Genomic DNA, 24786 nt, shown 5'->3' with positions numbered 1-24786 from the left:
TCCCGAACTTCCCATGTCTAGCTACGTCGAGCTTCAGTGTGTCAATGCGGCGAGCCGCGTCAAAGCAACGGAAAATTGGCCGTGAATAATTAATTAACTCCTCCACAATTCCACGCGAATTCACTTTCTCCGTCGCTCTCTTTTTCACCCCCTTATCTCGCTCTTTCTAACGTTCAAATGCGTTCCGTCAGTCGAAAACGGGGCAAAGAGAATGCGGCTGCGTTTTCACAATTAGCTACTTATTAAACGACGCCTAGTTTCACGGTAAAACGCACGGAGAAGAGAGAAAGAGACGCAACGAAAATTCACCCCTATTTCCGGATAACGCTCGCCCAACGTTCTCGCTGTTGATTATTTACGTTTGCCTTTACTACATTCCTCTGTTCTTTCTCGTTCTACTACCGCTTGCAAGCTTTTCCGGTGAAAGCCAGCGAAAATAAGAGATAGAAATAGCGTAGGTGCGGTTAACGGCGCAGAAATTGACGTAATTGTCGTATCGATTAACTCGATCGTACCAATTGATTACGCTCGTTAAAGACTCGTTTAATTTTTTCCGAGGAATAATACCGAGCTTCGTACCTTCTCCCCACTTTCCTCTAATATTCTGTAACGTTCGAGCTTGCATACAGCAGATCCATCTTTAAAAATCGATTCTATTTCGGAACAGAAAGAGGAAAGGAAGTGTTTCTCGACGACGGAGAAGAAAGTCGCGGGATAAACGAATTCAAAGGAACGCTAAGAGACTGCTGGCTGTCAGGGTGCTACGGAAAACAAAAAACCTACCCCCGGGATTCGTCGTCGCGGAGAGGGGAGAGGGTGAATCCTTTATTAAAAGTGGCCTGGAGAAACAATGAGACACTCGACATTGCAAAGAGGAAGGGAAAGAAGGTGGCTGGAAGAGGTGGGAGCAAGGTGAAACGAGCGCATAAATTATGCTTATGAGCCACTTCGTGTGTTCCCGACGCCATTTTAAAATTATACTTTTAAATGTGGCCCGCTGGTGTAGCAGGAGACGTTGCCATCCCCGTCTCCGACGCCCAACTACCCCGTTCCTTCTACGACATCGGCTCGTCCACGTATCATCCCCGGGTTTCACCCTCGAGAATTTGTTGCCCCAGCCTAAGAGCATTATTTTGTTAAAAGTACCTACTGGCTACCACTGCGACCCGGAATAAATTCCCCGGTCCGAAAGGAATCACCCTATTTATCGTCACGAACTGAAACAGCTGGTTTCTTCTGCAGCTGCAACCCTCGTGCCACGCGGTGATAACATTTATTATTGCGAACGGAAGCTGCATGCCTCGAACTACACCCCCTCTACCGAGTTCGAGCGCCACTCCTTATCGTTTTGCCACGGATAACTCCTACGGAGCAACTCCGGCTTCCAGAGGGTGGATCTTCTTATCCTTGTGTCCGTATTTTTGCTGAGACTGTTTGCGTGTTATCAATCGCGCGCCGGATAACGCGCGGTTGTTTCTCGAGAAAGATAAATCGGATTTCTCGAATTTTAGCAAGTTTGTATTTGTGTGCTAGGGAAAATAATAGGTGTAGTTGATTAAACGGTTTATCTCAACGCGAGAAAATACTTGTTGGATGAATAGAAAGAAAAAATTAGTATTTTAACAGCGACCTCGCTTCTGTCAGTCGTTAGTTTATTATGATGCGCAAACTGTCTTTTAGGGGTTATTTTCAAGAAACGTTTGTAGAATTTTGAAGTTATGCAAGGCCGAGATGAATTTGGTTAGATCGTAGTACATTCGTGGTAAACGAAGAGGATGAAGAGTGTAAAAAATTAAAGTTCTAGTAGATCGGTAATGAATAGGGAGAACTGGAGCCTTCGTCTTTTCTACTCAATTAAAATAACTCGCTTAAGAAGAAAAGCGGCTGCATTGTCTACTACACCACTTCCCACCGTTTCAACAAATTCACAATGATCCGCTTACATTTTCCACTCTGTAGCTTACGCGGCTGCCCCTAAACACGCCGAAGAACATTTAGCAGTACCTCCTTCTTTTTCAGTGAATCCATAGAAAATCCAGGCCCCTATGCTATGGAAATATAAATGATAATTCGTCGACAAGGAAAATTCTAATATAACCGTAACTTGAACATAAGCACTTTAAAAAAAAATGTTAAATTCATTCTAGAGAAAATAACTCTCGGAGTACAAATCACGCAGTATGCTGACTGATTCTGAAAAGAGGAATTGAAATAAGAAATCCCGTATGCGGATAACAACTTTCTCGTATTCTTCGCAATCTCAAGAAATTTCCTAAGAGTAGAAGATCGAAATTCAGTCAGAAATATCTCAAAGAATTCAGAAGAATCAAGGTTACAGAAAATTTGGAAAAAAAATACATTTTATATAATCAATTTTTTGTTCCTCCATGTAAATTTTTAATTCGCTTGAACATTGGGGAAAGTTTTGTTGGAAAACGGTGATTTCGTAGAAATAGTGATATAGCGCCACCATTTCTGGCAAGAAATAGGAGTAGAATGCAGTGAAAGAAGTATGTGATCCTCGGTAATAGCCAAACGGCTCTTGCAGCTGGCTGAAAAACTTTCGACTCCAAGGTGAGTCTCCCCTTTCTGGCTTTCTCCGTCTCTATATCCTTGTATTTTTCGTACACTCCGTATCCTGTCTCGTCTGTTTCTCTATTTTATATCCTGCTCTTATTCGCCGGCTTAAAACATCGCTTCTTCGCTCGTCAGACATTCTAAGAAATCCCACTGAAAATACCACGTTGAAGTATTTTGCTGATATCGTCATCAAATACTAAATTCTTGATCAAGTTACAAATTCGTAATTCACCAACTTTTCCACAATATATTTTACACCCAGCTACTTTATTCCCTAATTTTATATAATTTTTTCTATTCTTTCGTTTCGTATGCGTATATATGAGACATAATTTTTCTCAACCACGAAGCAATCGCGTCAAACCAAACGCGAGCACACAAACTACGACTTTCTTATTCTTCCATCCTCGTCTCTCACTCGCAGAGTTCACGAAACATTCTCAAGCACCAAGAGAAGTTACTTTAATGATCAGAATGGCCAACAATATCGATGCAACACCATATCAGCCCCCAATTTCAGCAGGAAATAGCAACAAGTTTTTTTCGCGCGCCATTCCACGCCAGACTCGAGGAACGAACCGAAGTTTCCTGGTGGATCCGTTGTTCTCTCTCGATCTTGCCTGGACACCGGGTCTTTGCCCCTCATCCCTTCTGCTGTCCCATTGTTTCTCTTCCTCCCGAAGGCTTAACGGCTCTTTTATCGTCGGGTCTTTCTTCGGTCGCGCGCGCTACGGGTGCAACCGTTATAAAAGCTGCAGGCTTGCAATGTAAGAAACGCGCGATCTCAGCGCGTTCTCCGAACGGGAACAATGGAAAATGGAGCCATCCAACAATCCACGTGCCACCCCGTCCCTCCGTACTGCGACATTTCCCTTCTCTTGTATTTCTATAGATGGCCCCCGCAGATTCTTCCTTCAGATTATTGTAAACATTCTGCGAACGGTTGTCGTCGCGCGCCCGCCATTGTGTCGCTGCGAGACACAGCCGGAAAATTGAGAAGCGGAATCAGATCGGTGGCGCTTTTTAATGTTGGAATTCCTCGTAATTTTTAACTCTGCTCGAATTTTCTTTTCTTTTTTTTTTTTTTTTTTAACTCTGCAATACCATCAACGTTTGGTTTCATACCTGTGATTTTTCCTATTTTATTCCTCTTATTTGACTTCATTGTCGTGGATTACGGTGTCTCGGTGTTATCGGAGGAATAATTTTGCTTTCTTCCGTTGATTCTGGTTTCCTGCGCGACTCTCTGAAGGAAAATGAAAGGAGTGATCGAGATGCTGATTTTGCTGATTTCCTCTAGTTATCGCTGTTTCCTGGTTGTTACGGGAATTTGGGAATAGAGGATATTAAAGGTTGGAAATTTAGGGTCGTTCTTAAGGTGAGTTTTCAACATCGTTCGTGGAAGAAAGTGAATGGGCTTGTTAGGATACTTTTACGGTATTGTGTACATTTATAAAATGAAATATTCTAACGATAAGAGATATTAATTTAATACGATAGTTTGAGAAATATTGATTTAACAGGATATATACTAAGGAATATTGGCCAAATATTTAACAAATATTAATTCAGTAAAATATTCGAAGAAATATTGCTGCTTCGATTACCAGTTACGACTACACTTAAATAAAAGATGTCGAGTGTCTTAACAATATTCAGAACTCGTTAAAAAGTTCCAGCATTCATTAAAAACTACAATTTTCGTTCCTTGCGTGCGTTAATATTAAACTATTTATTAGAACACATCAATTATGAAGCTGCAAGGAATAGGAGATGAATAAAATAAATAATTCAGAAATGAAGTCTAAACGCCAAAGAGCAAAGGCAAACGCTTTTCCCACAAGCCAAACGAGAAACGAAATCCAGCTTTTTGCCCATCGATTGCCACAGCGAAGGGAGGAAAGCGAAGCGAAGCAAAGGAGAGAGCAAACGAAAAGAAACCGTGGAATCTAAGGAAAAGACGGCCACATAAATAAGTCGGTAAGACAGCACGGAGAGACGGGAAACGCTTCCGGATGTAATTCTCCAAATAGGTTCCGGTTTCGGTTCCACTCGACCGAGCGTGACCAGGCACGCGCATCGTCCAGCTCGCGACCCGACGAATTCACGACATTTTTGCGGTTCACAGAGCCAGAAAATGGTCGCGTAGGCCATACTGTTTCCACTTCTTCGTTGCTGGTGTCCGCGAAGTATAATTTCCATTGACAAAGCCGCCAGACTCTATTAAAGATCCATGCTAAATTACTTCAGCTTCTTCGTTTCTACTTTTTTCCGTTCATCTCGCGAAGAATCTCTCAGAAATTTCACCAGCGCTCGGTATCTTCTCATTTCGCAATTTTCCGTGTCCAGATTGAAGTGGTTTTATGCGTGAATAGATATCGAGAAGATTACGCTAACATAATCCAGCAAAAACCGATGGTGAATTGATCGAAGAAAGCAATCGGTTCCATCTCGTTGCAACTTCAATTTTCCAACGCTCGAAATAGAAGGGGGAGGTAGATATAAAGAAAGAAAAAAAGAAAGAGAGAGAGAGAGTGATAGGATTCTGAAATGTCATATATGCGTCGTTCTAGTAGGGAATATCATTCATTGTCTCTGTTACCTTTTCCCCCTTTTCTAAGGAGTTCAAAGAGCTAAAAACCTCTCAAACGCGAAAAAACTCATCGTAGTAATAAGTCGTCGTTGCGTTGAAAGAATAACGTTCCCACAGCAACAGAGTCTCGCTAGCCTTTGTGAGAAACCTTTCTAAAATGCTCGACGCGAATGAAATTAAAAACCATGTAAAGAGGGAACGTCCCCGTGGACGTAGACGTGTTTAAAAAAGAATCTGCAAAGGAAATCTCCGGTGGCTCTTTTCCGACGATAAAAACATCCACTTGATTCGAAATTGTCTCTTCTTACGAAAATTCTCCAAACGTTGGAAACATTTGCGGAACAGTTCGTGGCTGGTTTCGAGGGAACCGATATGTGGGTCGTTTAAGGAATTACATACGCAACTGCCTCTCTTTAAATTTCTCTTTTCTACAGAGATCCTTTCAGATATCAGCATCATCTCCTCTTACATCCTTGGTTATTTCGAGGAGATTTTCTCCTTTGAACTGAGAAATTTGCATGCATATTTTTCGTGTGATTTTTACTCTGTTTCAAATATCGCGTATCTTTTTGAAGATTTTAGATTTATCGAAGATTAGATTATTTATCAAAGATCAAAGTGAAAGGAAACACGAAAAGGAGAGGAGAAGAGGAGGAAAGTAAAGGAAAGAAGTGGCCTACAATTTTAATTCAGCATTTTAAATGACAAAAAGGAGCGTGAATTCCATTCCGTTCAATGTAAAAGCCTCCGATACCTTTTATGATCCAGCAGAATCGATCGAATTCACCTGGAACAATGAAATCGTTCGGAAACGAGGAACGGAAGGACACCTGGCGCAAAAATCGAAAACGCTCATCCGACTCGCGATACTACGCGCTCGCTATAGTCGAATTACCGTCGCGTTCCCGTTCCTCTTCGATGAACCAACGAGAGTAAAAAAAAAAAAAAAAAAGAAACGTTTCTCCCCGATACCGGAAAAAGAGAATTAATATGAAAACCGCAGGGGGTGCCGCAAAACGGCCTGACCATGCTCGTTCGCAATAATCGACTCTGGTACGAGCGTTGCTCCTCTCAATTCCCGCGAATGAATTCAATCGAATTCGGCCGATTGACGTTCCCCGGTTCGACCGGCTTCTACGAATTTCCGCGCCAGCAATTGTGTCGTGCCAAATTTCGAAATGATGATCGTTTATTTCACCGTGACTCGCGGAATGCGAATCTTCCTCGGGGCTAAAGCTTTTTCTGAATTTTTACAGAGGATCAGAGCGTGTTTCTCTATGCAAATTCGTATTTTTATAGGCACGCGTAAAGAATTCAATTTTTTGCTCGAAATGTAGAACCCATCGCGGTCATTTCAAGTTCGACGAACTTGAATTTCGATGAAGACAACGGTAATCTTATTGACTTTTTAAAGGAAACCAAAGTTAGCAATGGAGGAAAAACTGCTACAATTTATCTGCTTTTTTAAATGTCGAATATAGGCATAACGATGAAATAAGTTAATGAACTAATCAGCGAACACGCTGATCGTCCATAATTGGTTTCTAATGATCATAACTCGGTAATTCAGGTTTAATAGCCATGAGTGGTTTATTGCTACTCTGATTCAATTAATTACACCATTAATCGCGTAATAATCGTAGCTAATTTCTTGTTAATTGAGATGTGATTCCGTATTACACCGATACATATCCAACGTGACATCTATCTACAATTTTTCTCTTTTCTTTTTTCTACGCTGTATATATAAAAAAAGCATGGGATTGAAAACTCTTTGTATCTCTTGTTTTTTTTAAGAAATATCAACCTGTGCCTGACACGATACGTTCCACTACTACTTGCACCGCGGCTTCTCCCTTTTCCTTCTCTTATCGATAAACATTTCTCTTCTTCTGTTGTCGTGCGCATCATATTTTCTTGTTACAATTTCTGATACCTATTTCCCTCAGAACATAGTCAAGATACACCGTCATTCAAAGGAGAAAACTTTCTCTTCGTAAAGCAATCGAGAAATATTTCTTCTTCAAAGAAACTCTTCACGACAAAACAAGTACATACGATGTTGTAAGAATTGAGAGGCGGAAAAGATTCGACGTAGCAAGATCAAAATGAAGTCACACCTAACATACAGTGACTCATGAAAGCGTTAAAACATTTAATATCCCACGAGATTTATCCATATAATCGATAATTGACTGATCGAATACTCTTGCTATCTCTAGAAAATATTATGTGCGTATTAAACGCCTCTTAATTTCCATAGAATTTTCTGTCAAACTTCATCAGTATAATTATCATAGTCGAATGTTGGTTGATGAACTTTCGAAATGCTTCGTACAATGTACATAATATTTCACATACGTAATTCGTAAAAGTGTTCGAATACGTTGCGATTCTGTGTGCGCGATTCCAGCGGAAATATATATGTATATCCCAAGGCAACGGTACCACCGTGTAACATATTATCATTTAACGAAAACTAGCATGAACTCTCCGCCGTCGGAAACAACCAGCCATCCTCGATGACACGCAAAATTTCGCTCGCAACACGTTGAGAAATGGAGGCTCGAAATGGAACACGGGGGGTAGTTTCTCTCTCCATGATAACGCTTGTTGTGTAACGAATCAGCTTAGGAAACACGCTGGATAATGAATGAATAATTCGCTTTAATTGAGTTCCGACACTGGTTGAATCATACGCAAACCGGTGACCGTTAATTAATTACGAAACACGCCTCTCTTTAAACCGTCGACCTACTAATGGACGAGTTCGAAAAATTAGAAAAATTCAAAATACACCGTTCACCATGTCATCGAAATACAACGGTGCAAAAGCGAATTGATTAGTCAATCGTCTACAATTCGGATAACGTAAAAAAGCGTTTAGTGTTTCGTTCAAGAAATATTCGTTCAATTGGTAACGATCGAACCGCTTCGACGAGCGAACAACATTTCTTGAACGTTATACTTTTAACTTTGCAATTCATCAACCATCGACATCCGACTCAATCTTCTTTTTACTCTTTTTTCTTTAGTTTGTCTTTCTTCTTCGAAAAGAGTACATTTTTAATCCAACCTTGAGAGAAACGAAACACAGTCGACAGAAGCATTTTCCGGTAAAACTTGGAGAAGATTCCGGTTTAAACAGGTTCCCGTTTCTCTAGCGCGTCGCCCATGAGTCGACGGAACAAATAGAAACGAACGTCGACGTCGTCTTTGCTCAACACTTCTGGTCGAATCGGAATCGTGGAACACCGAAGGCATCCGCAAAATGCGTGACGGTAAACAAGCGAGCAGATTGCGGAGAGAATCGCGTCGATCCTTAATTCGGAACGACATATTGAAACATGGAGAAGAGGATAAGACGGGTTTTACATTAAAGTCGAATCGTACACTGGCTCGATTTAATAGAAGGGAAAAAAGAGGCAACTCGCTTCGCTTCGTTATGTTGATAATTAGCGAGGGAGTTGCTAGAGCTTTAATTGGACTCGTTCCCAGTCCTGTTTTTTCCTACGATTGCCCAAAGAGATGAACTTACCGTAGTTAGTACTTGGAAGAGATCTGTGGATACCGTGGAGGAGTTGCGATAGTACGAATAAAGAAGGAATAAAGAAAAATTAATATATTTGTTATTGATAATTGCATATGAAATTAATTGGATTAAACGGTATGCAATTGTTCGTAGAAATTAAAAAGTAATTATAGAAAGAACGAATAGAAAGAACGAGACAGATTGTCGTAGGAAATTTATGTTTTCTAGAGATATACAGTCTCTGTAGTATAAATATCAGTAAGAAGGAATACGGTATGGAAGTCTCATTAGCGTAATGAGCACTGCCTTTGCTCGCTAGAAAATTAGCTGGCATTTGAATTATGGTGTTTCGAATTTCTAAATTGTTTCTTACTTATGTAGCCTGTCCTCGTTTTCGCTCTTGGGACGTGTCAGGCGAACAACGAAAACGTTATCATCACTTTTATCGATTAATCTTCTGCATGGAAAAAATTCGAATTTCCGCTTTTAAAAATGAAAAAGCATCATTCATCGATCAATCCTCTCCACGGAAAATTCGAATTTCACCCTTCAGAAAGTATAAACACATCGTTCATTGATTACCACTTGCCACAAAAAAGTTCAAATTTCCTTCTACAGCAGCTAGAAAATTCCCTATCGATGAAATCTCTTTTCCAGAAAATTTGAATTGGCACCTTCTGAAATTGGAAAACGCTATTCGTGTCGGTCAACCCTCTCCGTGAAAAAATTCGAATACCCGTTCTCCAAAATTGAAAATTCCTCCTATAAAAGAAGAAAAAGAAACACCCTTGCTCCCATTTCTCTTATAAAATCTTCTCAGTTGCACAAATGCGGTAGATCGACGATAATGTACTCTCTAATAAGCTTTAAGTCGCGATAGAAAATCTACACACCTGATTCTCCCCCTCCAAAGTACATACGAAGGGGCTGTAAGCTTGTCTACAAATTTATACGCGTCTCTTACGCCTGTTATCGGCCTAGCGGCCAGATCGGATTGCGTGCTTCTGCACGTATTACGCGACCGAATGGCGACAAATCAAGATCAGACGTGGAAAGAGGGTTGCTCGTGGTACTTGGAAACCAGTCATCCTACGAAATCGAACGTCGAGCAAGCGATCGGTATATAACAAACAAAACGTAAGAAGGACGAGACTCGAGCGCACGGAAGCTTCTTAGGCGTCGCAAACCATCGTCGTGAACGAGTGCAGCGATTTACCATTTTGAAAATATACGCCGCTGGAGGGTAGTTTTAGAAACGTGTATGCGAAACCAGAGAACGTTACAGGAATTCATACAGGCCATGATAGATGGACTCGACTGGCATAGGAAACGCGAAGCTTCCTCGCGTTGAGTTTTTGCAAATTCCGTGGAATTCTCGCTCTTGGAAAGGGGTGGGGAAGCTGTTTACTCTCTCGAGGGTTGTTCTACCGTGGAACGTTTAAAAAATTGTCACGTAGACTTATTCTCTCTTTTTCTATTTTCCTTTCTTTTTCTTGTAGAAATGTTCGCTTTGATTTGCATCGAATTGTTTGCGAACGACGTTTCCGAAAAATCGTCACGTACGTCTGTCTCTCGTCTTCTACGTACTCCGTTAGAATGAATTTTCGCGAAACGATCGTATCGCGAACAGAGAGGAACGAAATGTAGAGGGAAAATTGGTTTGTGCTATTCGTGACTTCCGATACGCAACGTCGCGTTTTATAGCGACATTTAAGCTGTTAAAATTTGAATTCCATCGATAAATTTATCGAGGCGTTAGAAATTTTGGTGAGATCTATCGAATTGTTCTTCCGTTTCGAAAGAAACCCTTGCGGTATTTCGATAAAACATTCGAGAGAAATTAACTTTCTTGATCTAGAGGCAATATTTTTTCCGTAATCAAAGGACAATCCGGTTAGTTGTGATTTTTTTCGTTTCGTCCTAGTAAGAAATCATTCAAAGAGGACAGAGACGTGCTTGTTGGTAGAAGAGAGGTAGAGGGATGTTTACGAATCGATCGGTGATAGGAAGGAGAATCGGTTCCTTTTCGACTCACGCGACTGGCATTCGTTTCTTAAAACGAGCCGTGATATACACGTGTCTATCGATAAGCAACCTAGTTCGTTCGCACGACTGTACCAGAAAAAGTACCTCTGATACCAGAACTTTGTTGGAGATCGTGACACCCCGGACACCTCGTTTGCTCAGTTCGAGTAAACTAGCTCTCTTTTCAGTTGACGAAGCTTCGGCAAATTGTTCCACTTAGAAGAAGCAAGAAAATTTTACCAAGATTCTTTCATCGATCCTTTTCTTCCGAAATCTTTGCTTGTATACCTTGTGTCGAGTTATTACCAAGTAATAATAATTCATAGTGGAATAATTCATAGATACAACATATTGGGGAAACTCGCGTTAAATCAGGAAAAAAGGAACTTGCCTTTTATTGTAAGACAACAAAAAAATACAATTGAAACGTAACCTAATTGCGATACGAGTTCCATTAATAGATAACAGTTTCCAACAATATCGAATTCTTTAATAAAATGTCTGTCATAGACAAGGAAACGTTCTCCCATAAATTAAATTTTTCCTCAACAATTCTAAAATTTCAAAGCAAACCAGAAGAAGCGAAATGGGGTGGCAATTCCTTCACTCCGATCGGTATAAAATCGTGCACGACTGGTGTAACAAACTAATTGACTTCTTCGTTAGTCTCCAGTTTGCCTTCTTCCTCTTCTGCTCGCGGCCACGACTCTACTAGTCGAGGTGAACAATTTGCGAGCGATGAATAAAGAAACGAGTAAAATCCGCGATCGCTTCTTCCTCTATTACAATGAAAATCTCGTCCTTGCCCTGAGGAGGGCTCGTAACGAGCTCCGATTCCGGACTAGTAACGCGGTAAAGGAAACACCCCGGTACCATCGTCGACGATACTACCCCTTCTCTTCCACCTTTCGTTGTACAATACCTCGATCGAGTCTCGTTATCGGCCTATTTCTCGTTCGTTACCTTCCGTTGGTTTGTATGCGGCTTGCGATGGTTCCTCCACCTAATTCTCGTATTTTATATCCGCTTTGTTTCACCTTGTCACAATTTCGAATTAGTTTTCGACGATTTTACAGTGATACTACTTCTGTACTGCTAATCTTCTCTGCTACGAAACTACTTTACTAATTGATGTAATTTTCTACGAAGTTCCTTTCGACAATACACTATATCTTCTGGTATCTATTTATAAAAAATCAAAAATTTGTATCATGGGGATGGATCGCATGTACTTTTTGATCTTTTGTCCCTTCGTGTCACCGTGCTTCGATTAAAATGAGTGCGAAGTGGCTAGAGAGATGGATAGGAAAACGGTACATTGTTGGCGCTGATTACGTTAATTTCTAGAAATGTTTGATTGCTTCGAGTTAACATTTATCGACGCTTTACTATCACTAACATTATTTACTGCTCTTCGAGCGGTGGGAGGAAGCGAGTGTGAAGTAAACAGCAAATAGAATAAAACGATTGCTGATCAGATAATAGTCCTATATACGATCTCGTAAAAGTTATCGTTGAACAACCACTAAGTAGTACAGAGCAATCAATGGTCGGACAGTAATCCTACATGAAACCTACATAGAAGTAACTGTGGAGTAACCAGCAAGTAGTTGCATCACAGGACAGACACTAATGCTACATTCTGTATAAAATCTACGATCAACATAAAGTAACAAGCAAGTAGTACAGGACTATGCTATGAACGATCAAGTAGAACAAGACGACAACTGGTCAGACAACACGGCTGTACACATACCCCGGAAGCTGTTGTAGAGAAACAAGCTAATAAAATAGGATGATCTCTGGTCAGACTACTGCTATAAACGAACCGAAAGACACGGTATATTATTAAGCGTGTTGATGAAGATGGAAATGGAATTGTTGGAAGATCGTTGAGATTAGATCAGACGTCAGGATATCGGACAGAGAATAATCCTAAATTCCTAGGGAAGCAATGCTAAGGAAAGAAGGACACTGGCGGGGTACGATGGTATTATGTTTGCATACTGCATCGGAAAGGCGCATTCTCCTTGGATGCAGCTTGCACCCGTCTTGAATATTCATGCGAGTCTCGTAACCGATGGAAATGTCAATGCGCGAGACAAGCTTCGTACGAGGAATGTCAGGGAAAGAAAAATAGAAGAACACAACAGAAACGATGTAATTGCGTTTTATATATTTATTTATCTTTTTCTCTCAAAATATATTATTCAAAAGAGAGGCATTCCACGGTCGATTCTACAGAATCGCGTAAAAATCACGGCAAGAGGCGACGAAATCTAGACGAATTAGCGGATCTCGCTTCAAGAATCTTTGGCCATTTCGTTTTGTCGATGCGGTTAGTAATTATCAGAGAGGCTTCTAATTTGTACAGTTTTTACCCTTAATCAGCGTCCGGGTTGTACAGAGGCTCGTTAATTAACGAAACCCGGTCGCAAGGTTCGGCTTGAACGTGAGCCTCGACCTGGAAACATCATATCTCTAGGCAAACCAAGGGGTAGGTGATTAATCAACGCGTCGCTGACTTAATATAGTCATCCGCGGACTATCCTTCGAACGTTCTACCACGGGGAAACGAAGGAACGGGGTAGAATATGCAAATCTGGTCCTCGATGAATCATCGAGCGACCGAGTAGTCTGAGCGATAAAACTCGAGCCTCGAAAGGAGCTCGTCTTTCGTTCGTACAGACCGATAAGGGTGAGAGGGTTGAAAGGGGGATAGGAACGAAGGAATTCCGGACACGTACAACGGGTACGGAGCACGAAGGGTTTACAAAACGGTCGGAAGATGAAAGAATCGCTAAAAGGAGACATCGTTCGACCCGTTGAAAACGAAATAAAACCCGCTTGGAGTCGGTTTTCTCTGCCCACTCTTACGTTCCTCTCTCGTTCTTCTTCGTCCATGTTTTCCGTGAAACCAGCAAGTAGGATCGAATGTCCGAGGCCAACGTGCCTCTGGGAATCCTTGCTCGTTTCCTAGTGCGTCGAACGAGACCGACGTAGAAAGACTTCTTTCGAGGGAGAACAGAGCAAAAGCAGATAGATGACGAACCAACCGTTGAAACACGAGAGAGTGGAACAATCGGAAAAAGGGGGTGGAAGTCGATGAGGTCTTCGAACTGCGCGAATACCGACCTACCACTTTCCACCCCTCGTTCTTCGTTTCTGCATCCTTCGTGCTCCGATTTCAAAGCGAAGGAGCGACGAAGACGAAAAAGAAAGAAGAGAGGCGCGGATAGAAAGAAGACAGATAAAGGAAGAGAAATCAAAAAGGAAACAATGTATCGTCGACGAAGGCGCATCCTGAATACCCTATGGCTCCCAGCAAATCTTTCGCCTGGTCTACTTTCGCGTTCGTGACTGCGCCATCGTTTGATCCTAGACGACTCGAAAAGACGGTAGAATAGACCTTCCGCTTGTGGACACTCGAGTCTCTGAATCAAGTACACGAACCTAGCAATCAATGCATCTCGCTTGCCGGATGATTATTACTAGGCCACGTCCGCTAACAGATTTTCTCCTTCTCCTTGCCAGATCTCCGATATCGTCGAGCTGGTCATTAACCCTGGTGCTCCAGTTCCGCGGTTTCCGCTAGAGAAACCGCACTGCCTACCGAGTTCTGACCTTTGTTAGGAGAAGTACAACCCTTCCTGTGTAGGCTATGCCGGAATCTTAGGAGCTCTGTTTGCGGTATGGAGAAGGATGGATGCGAAATGGGGATCCCGAATCACAAGGTATTAAAGTCTTGATGTTTTCAAATTGAGTTGAGGTTTTAAGTATTTCGTGTAACATTTATAGCGTGAATTTGTGACGATATAATTGGCACTATTAACCTTCATTTATAGTACGTATGATTCTAGTATTATTTAGTATTAGTATTTAGTCTTCTATTTTATTTTCAACCGTTCCATACAATTTTCACTATCTGCCACGAAGAAACGTTTCTACAGAATTTTTCGCCACGAACTAAAATAATTCGAGCCTTAATTCTGTCGCAGGAAAAAATAAAATTTTCCTCTCCAAATTTTCTTCTCCGTTAACGTCCCTGCACCGCCATCTATCTCCGATATATTAGCTCGATTTCTACTTGTCATAAACTATTTTCAATTAATAATCTATGACCAGAGATCGACGATTTATAAGCACCGAGATTGTTGAAAGTTCACGCGCTAAGACGATTAATTCGTTGTCGGCGTTTCGACCGCAGAGCTCTCGTCGCGCGGCTCGTTAAACGATGTAACCGACGAGCGGATAATTCGATCAAGTAATTCAGAATAATTGGCTGAGCAGAGGCGCGAGCCAACTTTGGCCTGTTCGCAACAAATGCAGTAATAAGAAAGCTTGGACCCGGGGCCAACGGTCGGATGCAATTAGCAGCTTCGAATTGACGTCGTTAGATTAAGAAATTTCGTTTACTGTCGTCTCTGCAGACGCTTGTCGAAATGGAGAACAATGAAGAACAATTCGACAGCAGATGTTTTCGACAAAATCGAATGAATTGTTCCATGATCCTTTGTTCACTGTGTTGAATTCTCACAGATTTATGCGGGGAATTTCTATTAAGGATATAAGTTCAAATTTATTTTGTAGAATTTTATTATTTCATAATACTAATTGATTGGATGAATAGGGATTTAGGATGAATTGGAATGAAAAATATTTCACTTTTGAAATATACCGTATATAGATAGATTAGAAAAATCTGCTCTCTTTATGAGCAGCACATAGCGATTTGTATTTCTGTGTTTGAAAATAAATGAATATCATTTCTGGCCAAATAGCGAACACCGAATGGCAAAGTTAATGGTCGTGGGTACGCTATTTATGGCTTTGCATTTGCAACGCGTCCACGTCGTTTATTGCGTTTTTACGGGTAACGCAAACATCGTCTGTAAAATGTCCCGTAGATCTTTTACTTAAATGTTCCACGTCGTCCCGTCAATTGCTATCAAGAAATCCTATTTAACTGGGCATAGTGTCAGAAATCTCAAATCAACCACGCTCGATACGAAAGAAATTTCAAAATATTTCGCATCAAAATCCAATCAATTTCACCGATATAATTCAGCGTGACTTTTATAAAAAGAAACGAAGAAGAAAAGACAGGTATCAGAATCCATCAAAACGAGTGCCTATGAAAGAATGCTTTTATTTTATAACCAGAAAACCGTGACCCGTTCGAAGCAATCCTTTCGAAGGATCCACGAAGAGGTTGCACAATCGGCGAATTAGATTCTCTATTCCACACGGCTCGAGACGGTTCGTTTTCGAGCGTGACGGCGAAGGAGAAAACGAGGAAATTGAATTAGAACAGCGGGGATCTCGGGCGAGACGCGCGCCTCGCGCAGCCACGTTGAATTAAGAATTTACTCGGGAAGTTTCCCCTTAAACAACCGGGCCAGCCTTCCGTTCGCGCTGAGGAACGTTGGATAGCTTCTCCCCGAAAACGAAATAAGAGTATCGCGTGCACAGCTCCGTTTCTACGTTCTACGTTCATCTTCCATTCTTTCTTCCTTCCTTTCTTTCTTTTGTTCGCAAGAACGACAACAAGAAATAGGAAAAACCACGAGGAAGAAAGGAGAGAGTTGTAAATAAAAGAAGAGACAATGGGGACAACGCGCAACCGCAATTACCAGATTAAAGTCAAAGTGCTCTATCTAAAGTCTATGCTTTCTTTTGGAGTGAACGTTGAACGAATCGGAGCATCGGCGGTGTATGCATAGATAAGGCAGAGGAAGGAGCAATTTCTTCATTGAGAGAAGTTCGAGGAAAGCATAAAACACGTCGTTGTTGTGTGCTTCCGTGTTGGAACAGGGGAGCGTGGATTTATTCAATTTCGTCACCTTTCACATTCTAACAACCTGACCTGGGTTAAGAAAGTGACGGAATAAAGACAAAGACTGGCACGATTAGCAGATTGAAATTAACGAAGTGTTGTACATGTATTATCTATATTATAAAATAATCTGTTATATATATTATGATAATTCATTAATCAGGAAGTTAGCGTTGATCAAATAAATTCACAACCGCGAAAGCTTTCAAACACGATGCCAAAAATATTCAATTATCTTCATAAAGTCATTTGCATAAAAGTGTCACGCAAAAGTGAAACAACACGAGAAGAAAAATGTGGAGAATCTCTGGAAGCTACAAAAAGATATGGTTCATATTGTTCCATATCGATCTCATAAAATCGAACTTTAAACATACTGTAAACGATTCTCGATCCTGGTCGTCATCCTCGAAAGAAGCGTTGAGTCATCCATTCTCCATAAAAATGACACGGAGAGAAATCGCGGTTCGGTCGCGAGAAATATTATTTACATTCCATCGAGTAAGCAAGCGACGGGACTGAATTTCAATATCGAACTTTCACGAGACGAGTGTTTGGAAACTCGTCTGCATGTAGAAAGAGTCTCGAGAATCGGCGTGTGTGTGCATTCCGGCGCGTGTTCGTCGCGATTTGTCTAGGTACGTATCCAGTCTCGTTCTCGAGACTCGAATCAGTCTACTGGAAAAGCCATGGATCGAATAGGAGCCGATTCAGAAAATTCTGCAAACCAACTGCTGACTAGAGGATCCCGTTAAAACCAGAGAAATCCGATGAAAATGTACGAAAAATTCGGTCAACATTCGAGATGCCCAAAGATAGGGTGTATTAAAAGCGAATTGGAGGAAATATTCGAGGGATTTTTCCAGACTGCAAAGGGACAATAAAAGAGATTGGACTATAAATGTCTGTTGAATAAAATGTGTTCCTCGAAAGGCAAAATTGCTATGTTAAGAAAAGCTAAAGAATTAGACTAAAAGGCGAAGAATAAAAGCAAAAGTTGATCGAAGAATTTTAAATACCACCGGTTAGATAATGTTACCGTTATTGGTATTAATTGTTCCAAGGAGCATAAACTCGAAATCCTAGTAAGATCTTGGAAGAGCGGACAAAAGTCACGGTAACGATGCAATTGCTGGCAGGCTGTAGAGCCACGTTAGACTACCCCCATTTTGGGGAAAGATCGCGAGTAATCCTTGCTCTTTGCTGCATCAGCAGATTCTGCTTGCGGAACGATGGGGTCGAACCAAATCTGCAAACGCAACTTCAAGAATCGGCGTTGCTTCTTCCAGACGAGGATCAACTTCGAACCAAGGGTTATTTACCCCCTCTGATCGTGCATAGTTTTTAACTTTCCTCTTTCAACTTGCTTAAATTGAACTCTCCTTACAGGGACCATCGAGAATCATTGTCAAATCCATTGCATGTACATTTCATTTAGAATTCGTCACTGACTGGTCTCGTTAAAATCTCGTCGATGCTCGAATGGTTTCGCACCCCCCAAGAAACTTACCCCCCACTATCAGCAGCAGCTGGAACAGGGCACGTCGCACTTTCCCGCACTTCCGTCGAACGTCTTTATCCATTCTGGGGATCCTGGTAGCGCTCGTAGATCCTCGAACGACGATCATCGGCAATGTGGATGTTCTCCGCAACTTCCGTTCTCCGTTATTGCAACGTGGCGAACAGTGTCAAGGGACGTGAGCCGCGCGGGCAAATGTCATCGGGTCCACTCGACTCTGACTCCGTGGTTTCTGTTTCCGCGAACAGTTGGCTACGTTACTGTCAGAAATCAGAAGAAATCCGTGCACAAAAATACACCGCGACACTGAGGGGCGCGAGCGCGCTCGGACGTTCTCGCCACTCACACGCCACGCGGACGCGACAGTTCCTGACTTGCAACTGACGAGGGATGCTGCACGAAGAGTTTGCGCCGGCCTCGCGCCCGCGCACAGAATCCTTACTCCCCTGCACTCCTGGCACCCTAGGTCACTTAGTCACCCTTCCTCGCTGCCTCTTCTCGCTTCCACTATTCCAGCAACGAAGAGTGAAAAGAGAAGGAAGATAGTTTCTCTTTTCGGTGTCTTCCTTCTTCTTCCGCTGTACGCTATCCGCCTCTTCGTCGCCCTCGATATCAACACGCTCTCACCCTCCGCACGCTCTCTGTGGCCACCTCTCTTTCTGCGCTCTTCCACAGTTGTTTCTTTCTACCATTGAATTTTCGACGATTCTATCTCGTTTTACCTGTGTTCCGTTACCGTGGACCTGTAGGAGAGAGGGCAGTTCGTCTCTTTTCGGTTCGTTTTCACCCCTTCTTTTCCGCCGTTTCTTAGTTAGTCCTACCTTTCTGTCTTCGTCCCCTTCAGGCTGGCGCGCATCCTTTCGCTGGCTGTATCTCAAACACTAAAGAGATTCTTAGGAAATTGAATTGAATCCCAACCCCCCGAGCTACCCTCCTCCTCTTGTTATTTCTCTTCTTGTCCTACCGCTTCCAGACGCTTGTCCCTCTCGTTGTTCGGGCTCTGTCTGTCGGTTGTTTCAACCCTTCCCCCCTCCACGTTTATTCGTTCTCCTCTTCGACGATCCGTCTTCGTCTCCTTTGCTCGTTCGTCACGTGACTCAAACTCTCTCGTCTTTGGATATCCTTTCTCTTTAACCGACCATCGTCACCTTCGCGCCATGGCTTCCACGGCGACTGATTGTCTCGCCGTTAAGCGGCAATTTATATGTTAACAGGGCCGATTCGGTCGAGAGTCATGCATACGTTTAAGAAAAGGGGTTGGCAATATAGAGGATGGGGAGGAAGGTCGCGTGACGACGTTCCAGGCACGACGATTCGCTCGTTAGTCGAGCCGACGATCGGCCCGTTCCACTGATAGCGATCTACCCCCATGCTTCCTCGCACCCTAAAGGTTATCGGCTACATGGAAATTCGAGCGAACTCCAAGGAGTACAAATAGTTCGACGAAAGGGGCTGAAGGGATTCGAGCGAGGTCTGAGATTTTACGATGGATTTCTTAAATCAAGGACAGACCCCTAGTGTTTTACTGTTCTAATGTTCGAAGATATCGAGAATTATTTATTGCGAACAATAAGAGAATTTTAAACTCTTGATCATGGTGCTAAGTGTTTAATCGATGCTGATCTATTAAGAACAATTCATATAGAATGTTTCTTTCTGTTCATTTATTTTATTGAATTCTCTACTTTTGTTCTTTTTTATTATTATTTTTATTGGATTTGTAAATTTTAAGAGGTTGTTAAATATTCTTTTTCGTCACTTCAATCCTACAACGTAATAAATGTTTGAAGAAATTTTTATGCACAACTTTTATAGGAGTTTCATGTATACAGACATTTCACTTCATTTTCGGATGGGACGCTTCATTCTTTGAAACGAATTTTACGGTTTCGTAGGAGTAAAAGTGTTTCTCATTTAGCTCTTGACTTTATCTTCGTAAAATAAGACGTTCGTCGGTCGCGACCATCTCAGGCTAAGCATATTACTCGAGGGAAATAAAACTACGATGTGAAGTCGCGAAACGTGACCTTGAATTTCATTCGTGTCAAACGTCATCAATATAGAAGATTGTGGTACGCACACGAGTACAGGAAGTTAAATTACAGGTGCACAGGGCGTGTTAACCGTGTAGTCAGCGTGGCGAGACACGTTCGTGGATCAAAGCTGAATCGACGCGTGCAGGCCAAATAGACGAGGCATTAGCGCGTCTTCACTGTTGAAATCGCACTTTGACACGCGTCCTTCCATTCACGGGGTTCTGGATTACAACCTGCGACCTACGATCTTATTGAAGATCTCTCAAGAAAGTTTTACGGCTGACATTTGTATCTCGTAATGTATTTCTCTTGGATAATTTTATAGAAAGTAGATTTTTGTATTCTGAAATTTCGACAAATTATTATACGTTTCTCAACGCTATAACATTTCCGAAACTTTTCCCAACATTTCCCTATCTGGTCCTTAAACCAAAGGTTAAACTGAAGCTGTGAACAATCTTTCTTGATACTTTCCAAGAAATCGATCTCAACCATGTGATTGCCGTTCGCATAACGAGACTTTGATCGTTAGCGAAAAAACGCGACACAGAGGATGGTTTTTGATCCAAGTGAGCGGGTGGTGGGCGAATAAAAACCGTGAGTCCACGCGGAAGTAGAGGCACACGAATTGGCCCAACGTCAACCGCGAAGCAGGTATTTTCACTTGAAAAGCGGGCGGGTCGAGTGAAAATAACGACGGCGAACAGAGTCGTAAAAAGTTGGGGGAGATTAGCCCGTCGTGGAATTAATACTCAAAGCTCGATTCGAGCGGTATTCGCCGATTATAAGCGTAATTCAACCGAACGTTGCACCTCCTCTCTTGCTCTTTCACTCTCCTTCCCTTTCTCTTTCTGCTCCACTGGTTCTCGATTCTAACTACTTCTGGAAACAACCTGCCATCGAACTAATTAACTTGTCGTTGACGTATAAAGAGAAATTTTGGAAACATTTCTTTTTCACGAGAAAGTTGAAAGAAGATTTGTCGAAGAATATGGGATATTATCATTAGATAAATAAAGGATTCGACATGGTATCAAACTTGGAAATGTGACTGTTTCCTTTCAAAGATATACTTTCTAATCTTCGTGTTCTCTTTTTTTTATTAAGATATGTATCATTTTGTGTGCTAGACTATATTGGCCGCGTAGAAGTGACACGTATGAGAATATGAGTGTGTGAAAGTATGTGTGTGCGCGGCGTCTCGAAAAACAGACGAATGTAACGGTTCCGTTGGCAGTGTGGTATGGAAGATAGTGAGACAAAGAAAGTGCTGAGACGCGTGCAAATGTATATCGACGAAAATCCTGGAAATCGTTTATTAAATAAATCTAAAACTATTTTAATATGAATTCTAAGTGTAACCTTAGTGTTCCTTTACTTTTATTTCGGCAATTAAGATCCACAATTCTCAACATTTTTTTTTTTTTTCAAAATGACGCGAGATAACACGTCACACTGAAATCTGCATCCAGAAATCCTCGGTTCTAATCTGATTTATCATCGCAAATTCGAGATTACGAATCGTTGGACGACCAAAAATTGGGGAGAATGTAACACAACATGGCGGGTGATTCGCAGAAGGATTACCACAACCGCGAGGAGCATTAGCGTCGCGTATAGAATGGAGGACGGGCTACGGTGGAAAGGGTTCGGTTGAAACGCAATTTAATGCAATTTCTCGTTTAGTCGGAACTTTTAAAGTTGTTAGCGGCAGGTTGAGTGGCCCTTTCTCGTTTCCGCGATGCACGCATACGCGTTGCTAGTCTCTGCACCCTCCCAAACCTCTCGTGAAGTGTTCTATTGTTCTCAACAGAGTTCGAGGTTAAACTTTTGAGGTTTAGTTGAGAACAGCGTGATTTTCTTTGCTTTATTGCATTCGGTATTTTTGCTAATATAACAAATTCTTCCACAACAATTTTGTTTTAATCATTTTACCCTGATAAAGCACTTGATATTTGTTTTTAATAATATGTAATCTTGTTCGAAAAATCTATTATCTTTTTAATTGGTTTGATAATATTCTCGAAACAATTACATTTTACTTTATTCAATGTACAACGTTCAGAAACATATGCAAGCTTACCTAGATTATTTCGGACTAGCTAAAACTCAAAACTAGAATCGTCAAACTTATAAAAAAAAAGGTTATATAAAAGAAAGTTCAGATTGGAATAAGTTTCGCTCTTTGATTAAAAATTTTCATTTTAAAGCAGGTTGTATAAGAGCCTCTCATCAAGTATATTTCATAATATCTGAGTTTATATCTTTCGGCAGAAAAGCTGAAATAATGTCTAAATTCTTGTCAAGCTTCGCTGTCTTTGCAACGATCTTTGTGTTTTTGCGCCAAGTCGAAGATGTCTTAGAAGTGCTTTAAAATTGGATCGAGTTTCCGTAATAGCGTGCAAAAGCTTGAAATTCTTTCGTTGGAAACCGCGTTTGGGGCGGACACAGGAAACTTCTGGCGATAGCGTGCTTTCCCGTCGACTAAATGAGACTAAACCGTCATTCGAAAAAAAAAGAAGTATGATTCACTTTGCCGCAGTCGAGAGGTTAAGAGCGGCGAGTTTAGATTCATTATGAAGTTTCACGACTTAAATGAGACAGTCGCCGCGAAGAAAGCAGCAGGGCTTGGCTTAAAGAAGTTAATTCCGGGTTCGTTGTCAACTTTTTCGTCGTTGCTACCGAACGAATGAACGTAATTCATGGAATTCTTATGGTGGAATTCCGTCTAACGTTGATAGCAGTTATTAATTTCGATCAAAGTAAATATTATGAATGAAAGAATGTTAATAACGAAATGCACTATCCATCGTTCTTTTCTATACTTTTCTAAAACGAAGGACGATGTGCGAAAATCTTGTAAAATCCAGGACAGCGATATTTTTCAGGGATAGGAAAATATTGTATTGTGATGGCAAAAGTGTGTCGATCCCAACGACGTGGTATATGGATTAATAAACTGACTCTGGTAGAAAGCAGAAGCATATTTGTTTCAATCGTAGGTAACAGATGTTTTATATGTTACCACGTAATGTGAATACGTGTAATGCACACGATATTATACTAGAAGGTAATGGAATTGCAGAAACTGAAATTGTTGACATAGAAAAGCCAAAAATTGAACAGATACGACGCATGTCCTCGTTTCAACTCGCTATGAACCCCTCGCTGTATATCAGCACGCGATTTATATTCGAAGATTTAACTACAAGCCCCGTAAATAAAAAGCGTACATAAATTTTAGCATACAAATTATTCAGAATCTCAAGTGACACCGAGTGTGATACTTTCTCTTAATAAAAGAACTTTCGCGCAACGTAGCCAGTAACAAACGAAGTTACTCAAAGCACAGATTCATCCTCCAGCAACCGCAGCAAAAACCAAGAAAGGGACCATCGAACCGATTCGCTGGTTTAGCATCGTACAAGGACAAAAGCGGAACAGCCTTCAAAGTACGATTTCGGTGATCGTTCAAACACCAGCGTGGCTTTGTCGTGAACCGATCCGAAAGGCAGCAGCGAGATTCCCAGTAACTTTGACATTCGAACGAAAGGCGTGACGTCGTTGGTGGTCGCGGGTAAATTGAAACAACGCCGTTATTCGTAATCCAACGTGGAAAAGCGCCGCGGAACGTCGATCTCGTGGGAGATGTTACTCTTTGAGTGCGGTTTCCCTCATCCCTATCTACTCTTTGTCCCGCTTTCTTTTTCTTTCGTTTGTTTCGCTCTCTCACGTTTTTCACTCCCGCTAACATTAATTTCGAATAATTCAATGATCCCTTTGGGGGTTGGCTGATTTCATAGATACACGCGACATCTTTCTATAAATATTTTTTTACAGGAATATACCATTATTCAAAGTTTACTAATGGAAACTAGTTGTCAGTTGTTCTCACGTGGCGGATAACGTGATATAAGGCTGCGAATTAAGAAAGAGATTTTCTGTCATCACTTATACGATCATCTGAAGTAGCTCGAACAAACGATTCCGTTTAGCGATTAAAAAAATGTTTCGTCCTCAAAATGTCGATTAATTTTTATCCGTGAAAAATTTCCCGGTTTCCCCACTCGCCACTCGTTTACGTAATGGTGTTATTCGTTTACAATTTCAGTTTGTCTGTTTACGTTCGAGTTTCTTTCTATCCTTGTTTGTTTGCATTTTTCAGTTTGACACTCTTCATTTGTCTGTTTACATATTCGTTGGTATTTATTCGCGATACTTTATTCGCCGCTTGTCGAACCAGTATCGAATAATTTTAGTAATCCGTGAAACCTTCGTAGTTTACCACGCTATTGGTAGAGTTTAGATTGTACGTATAGAAAGTTATTTTGTTTTGAAAAAAAAGCGAAAAAATGAAACTGATACATCGCAATTTTTCTGGTTTTTATATCGAGTCTATTATTGAAAATCGCTTCACGATGAACTAACAATGTAAGAGTTCGATATGAATTTTAGCTCGCGGTTCAACGTCGAATAAACAGGGTATGGCCCCTTTAAACCGAGTTATTGTGGCCGATAAACGTTCAATTACGTTCTTGCCACTCGCTTTCTTCGACATTTCAATTCACTTTTATCCCCTTGTGGAATGCTAACAAAGGATGCTTACTGCGACGTCTCAGCTAGTCGCTTTCGCACAACGGAACGTTTTAACGTCCAATTCGACAA

General features: G+C 41.4%; 2 protein-coding genes across 6 annotated transcripts in view; one reads left to right on the top strand and one right to left on the bottom strand.

Annotated features, from left to right (window-relative positions):
- LOC126870171 (uncharacterized) overlaps positions 1–18936 on the bottom strand; it is a 135601-nt gene extending 116665 nt beyond the window's left edge. Inside the window, exon 1 of the mRNA XM_050627657.1 lies at positions 18077–18936. Coding sequence (XP_050483614.1) covers positions 18077–18194 — 118 coding nt within the window. The 5' untranslated portion in view covers positions 18195–18936. The remainder of the gene's footprint in view (positions 1–18076) is intronic.
- LOC126870189 (photoreceptor outer segment membrane glycoprotein 2-like) overlaps positions 1–24786 on the top strand; it is a 165394-nt gene that overhangs the window by 65417 nt on the left and 75191 nt on the right. For 2 of the 5 annotated variants that reach the window (XR_007691211.1, XR_007691210.1), the window contains one exon: positions 20191–21470. The exons of 2 other annotated variants lie outside the window; for them this stretch is intronic. The gene's annotated coding sequence lies outside the window, so the exon portion shown is untranslated. Of the gene's footprint in view, positions 1–14264; positions 14465–20190; positions 21471–24786 lie in introns of those variants that run through there. One more of the 5 variants, XR_007691206.1, reaches the window with a different exon arrangement.

The sequence above is a fragment of the Bombus huntii genome, chromosome 10 (genome assembly GCF_024542735.1).
Source record: "Bombus huntii isolate Logan2020A chromosome 10, iyBomHunt1.1, whole genome shotgun sequence".
NCBI lineage: Eukaryota > Metazoa > Arthropoda > Insecta > Hymenoptera > Apidae > Bombus > Bombus huntii.
Note: the sequence above shows the minus strand (reverse complement) of the source record. Positions and strands in the feature narration are given on the sequence as shown.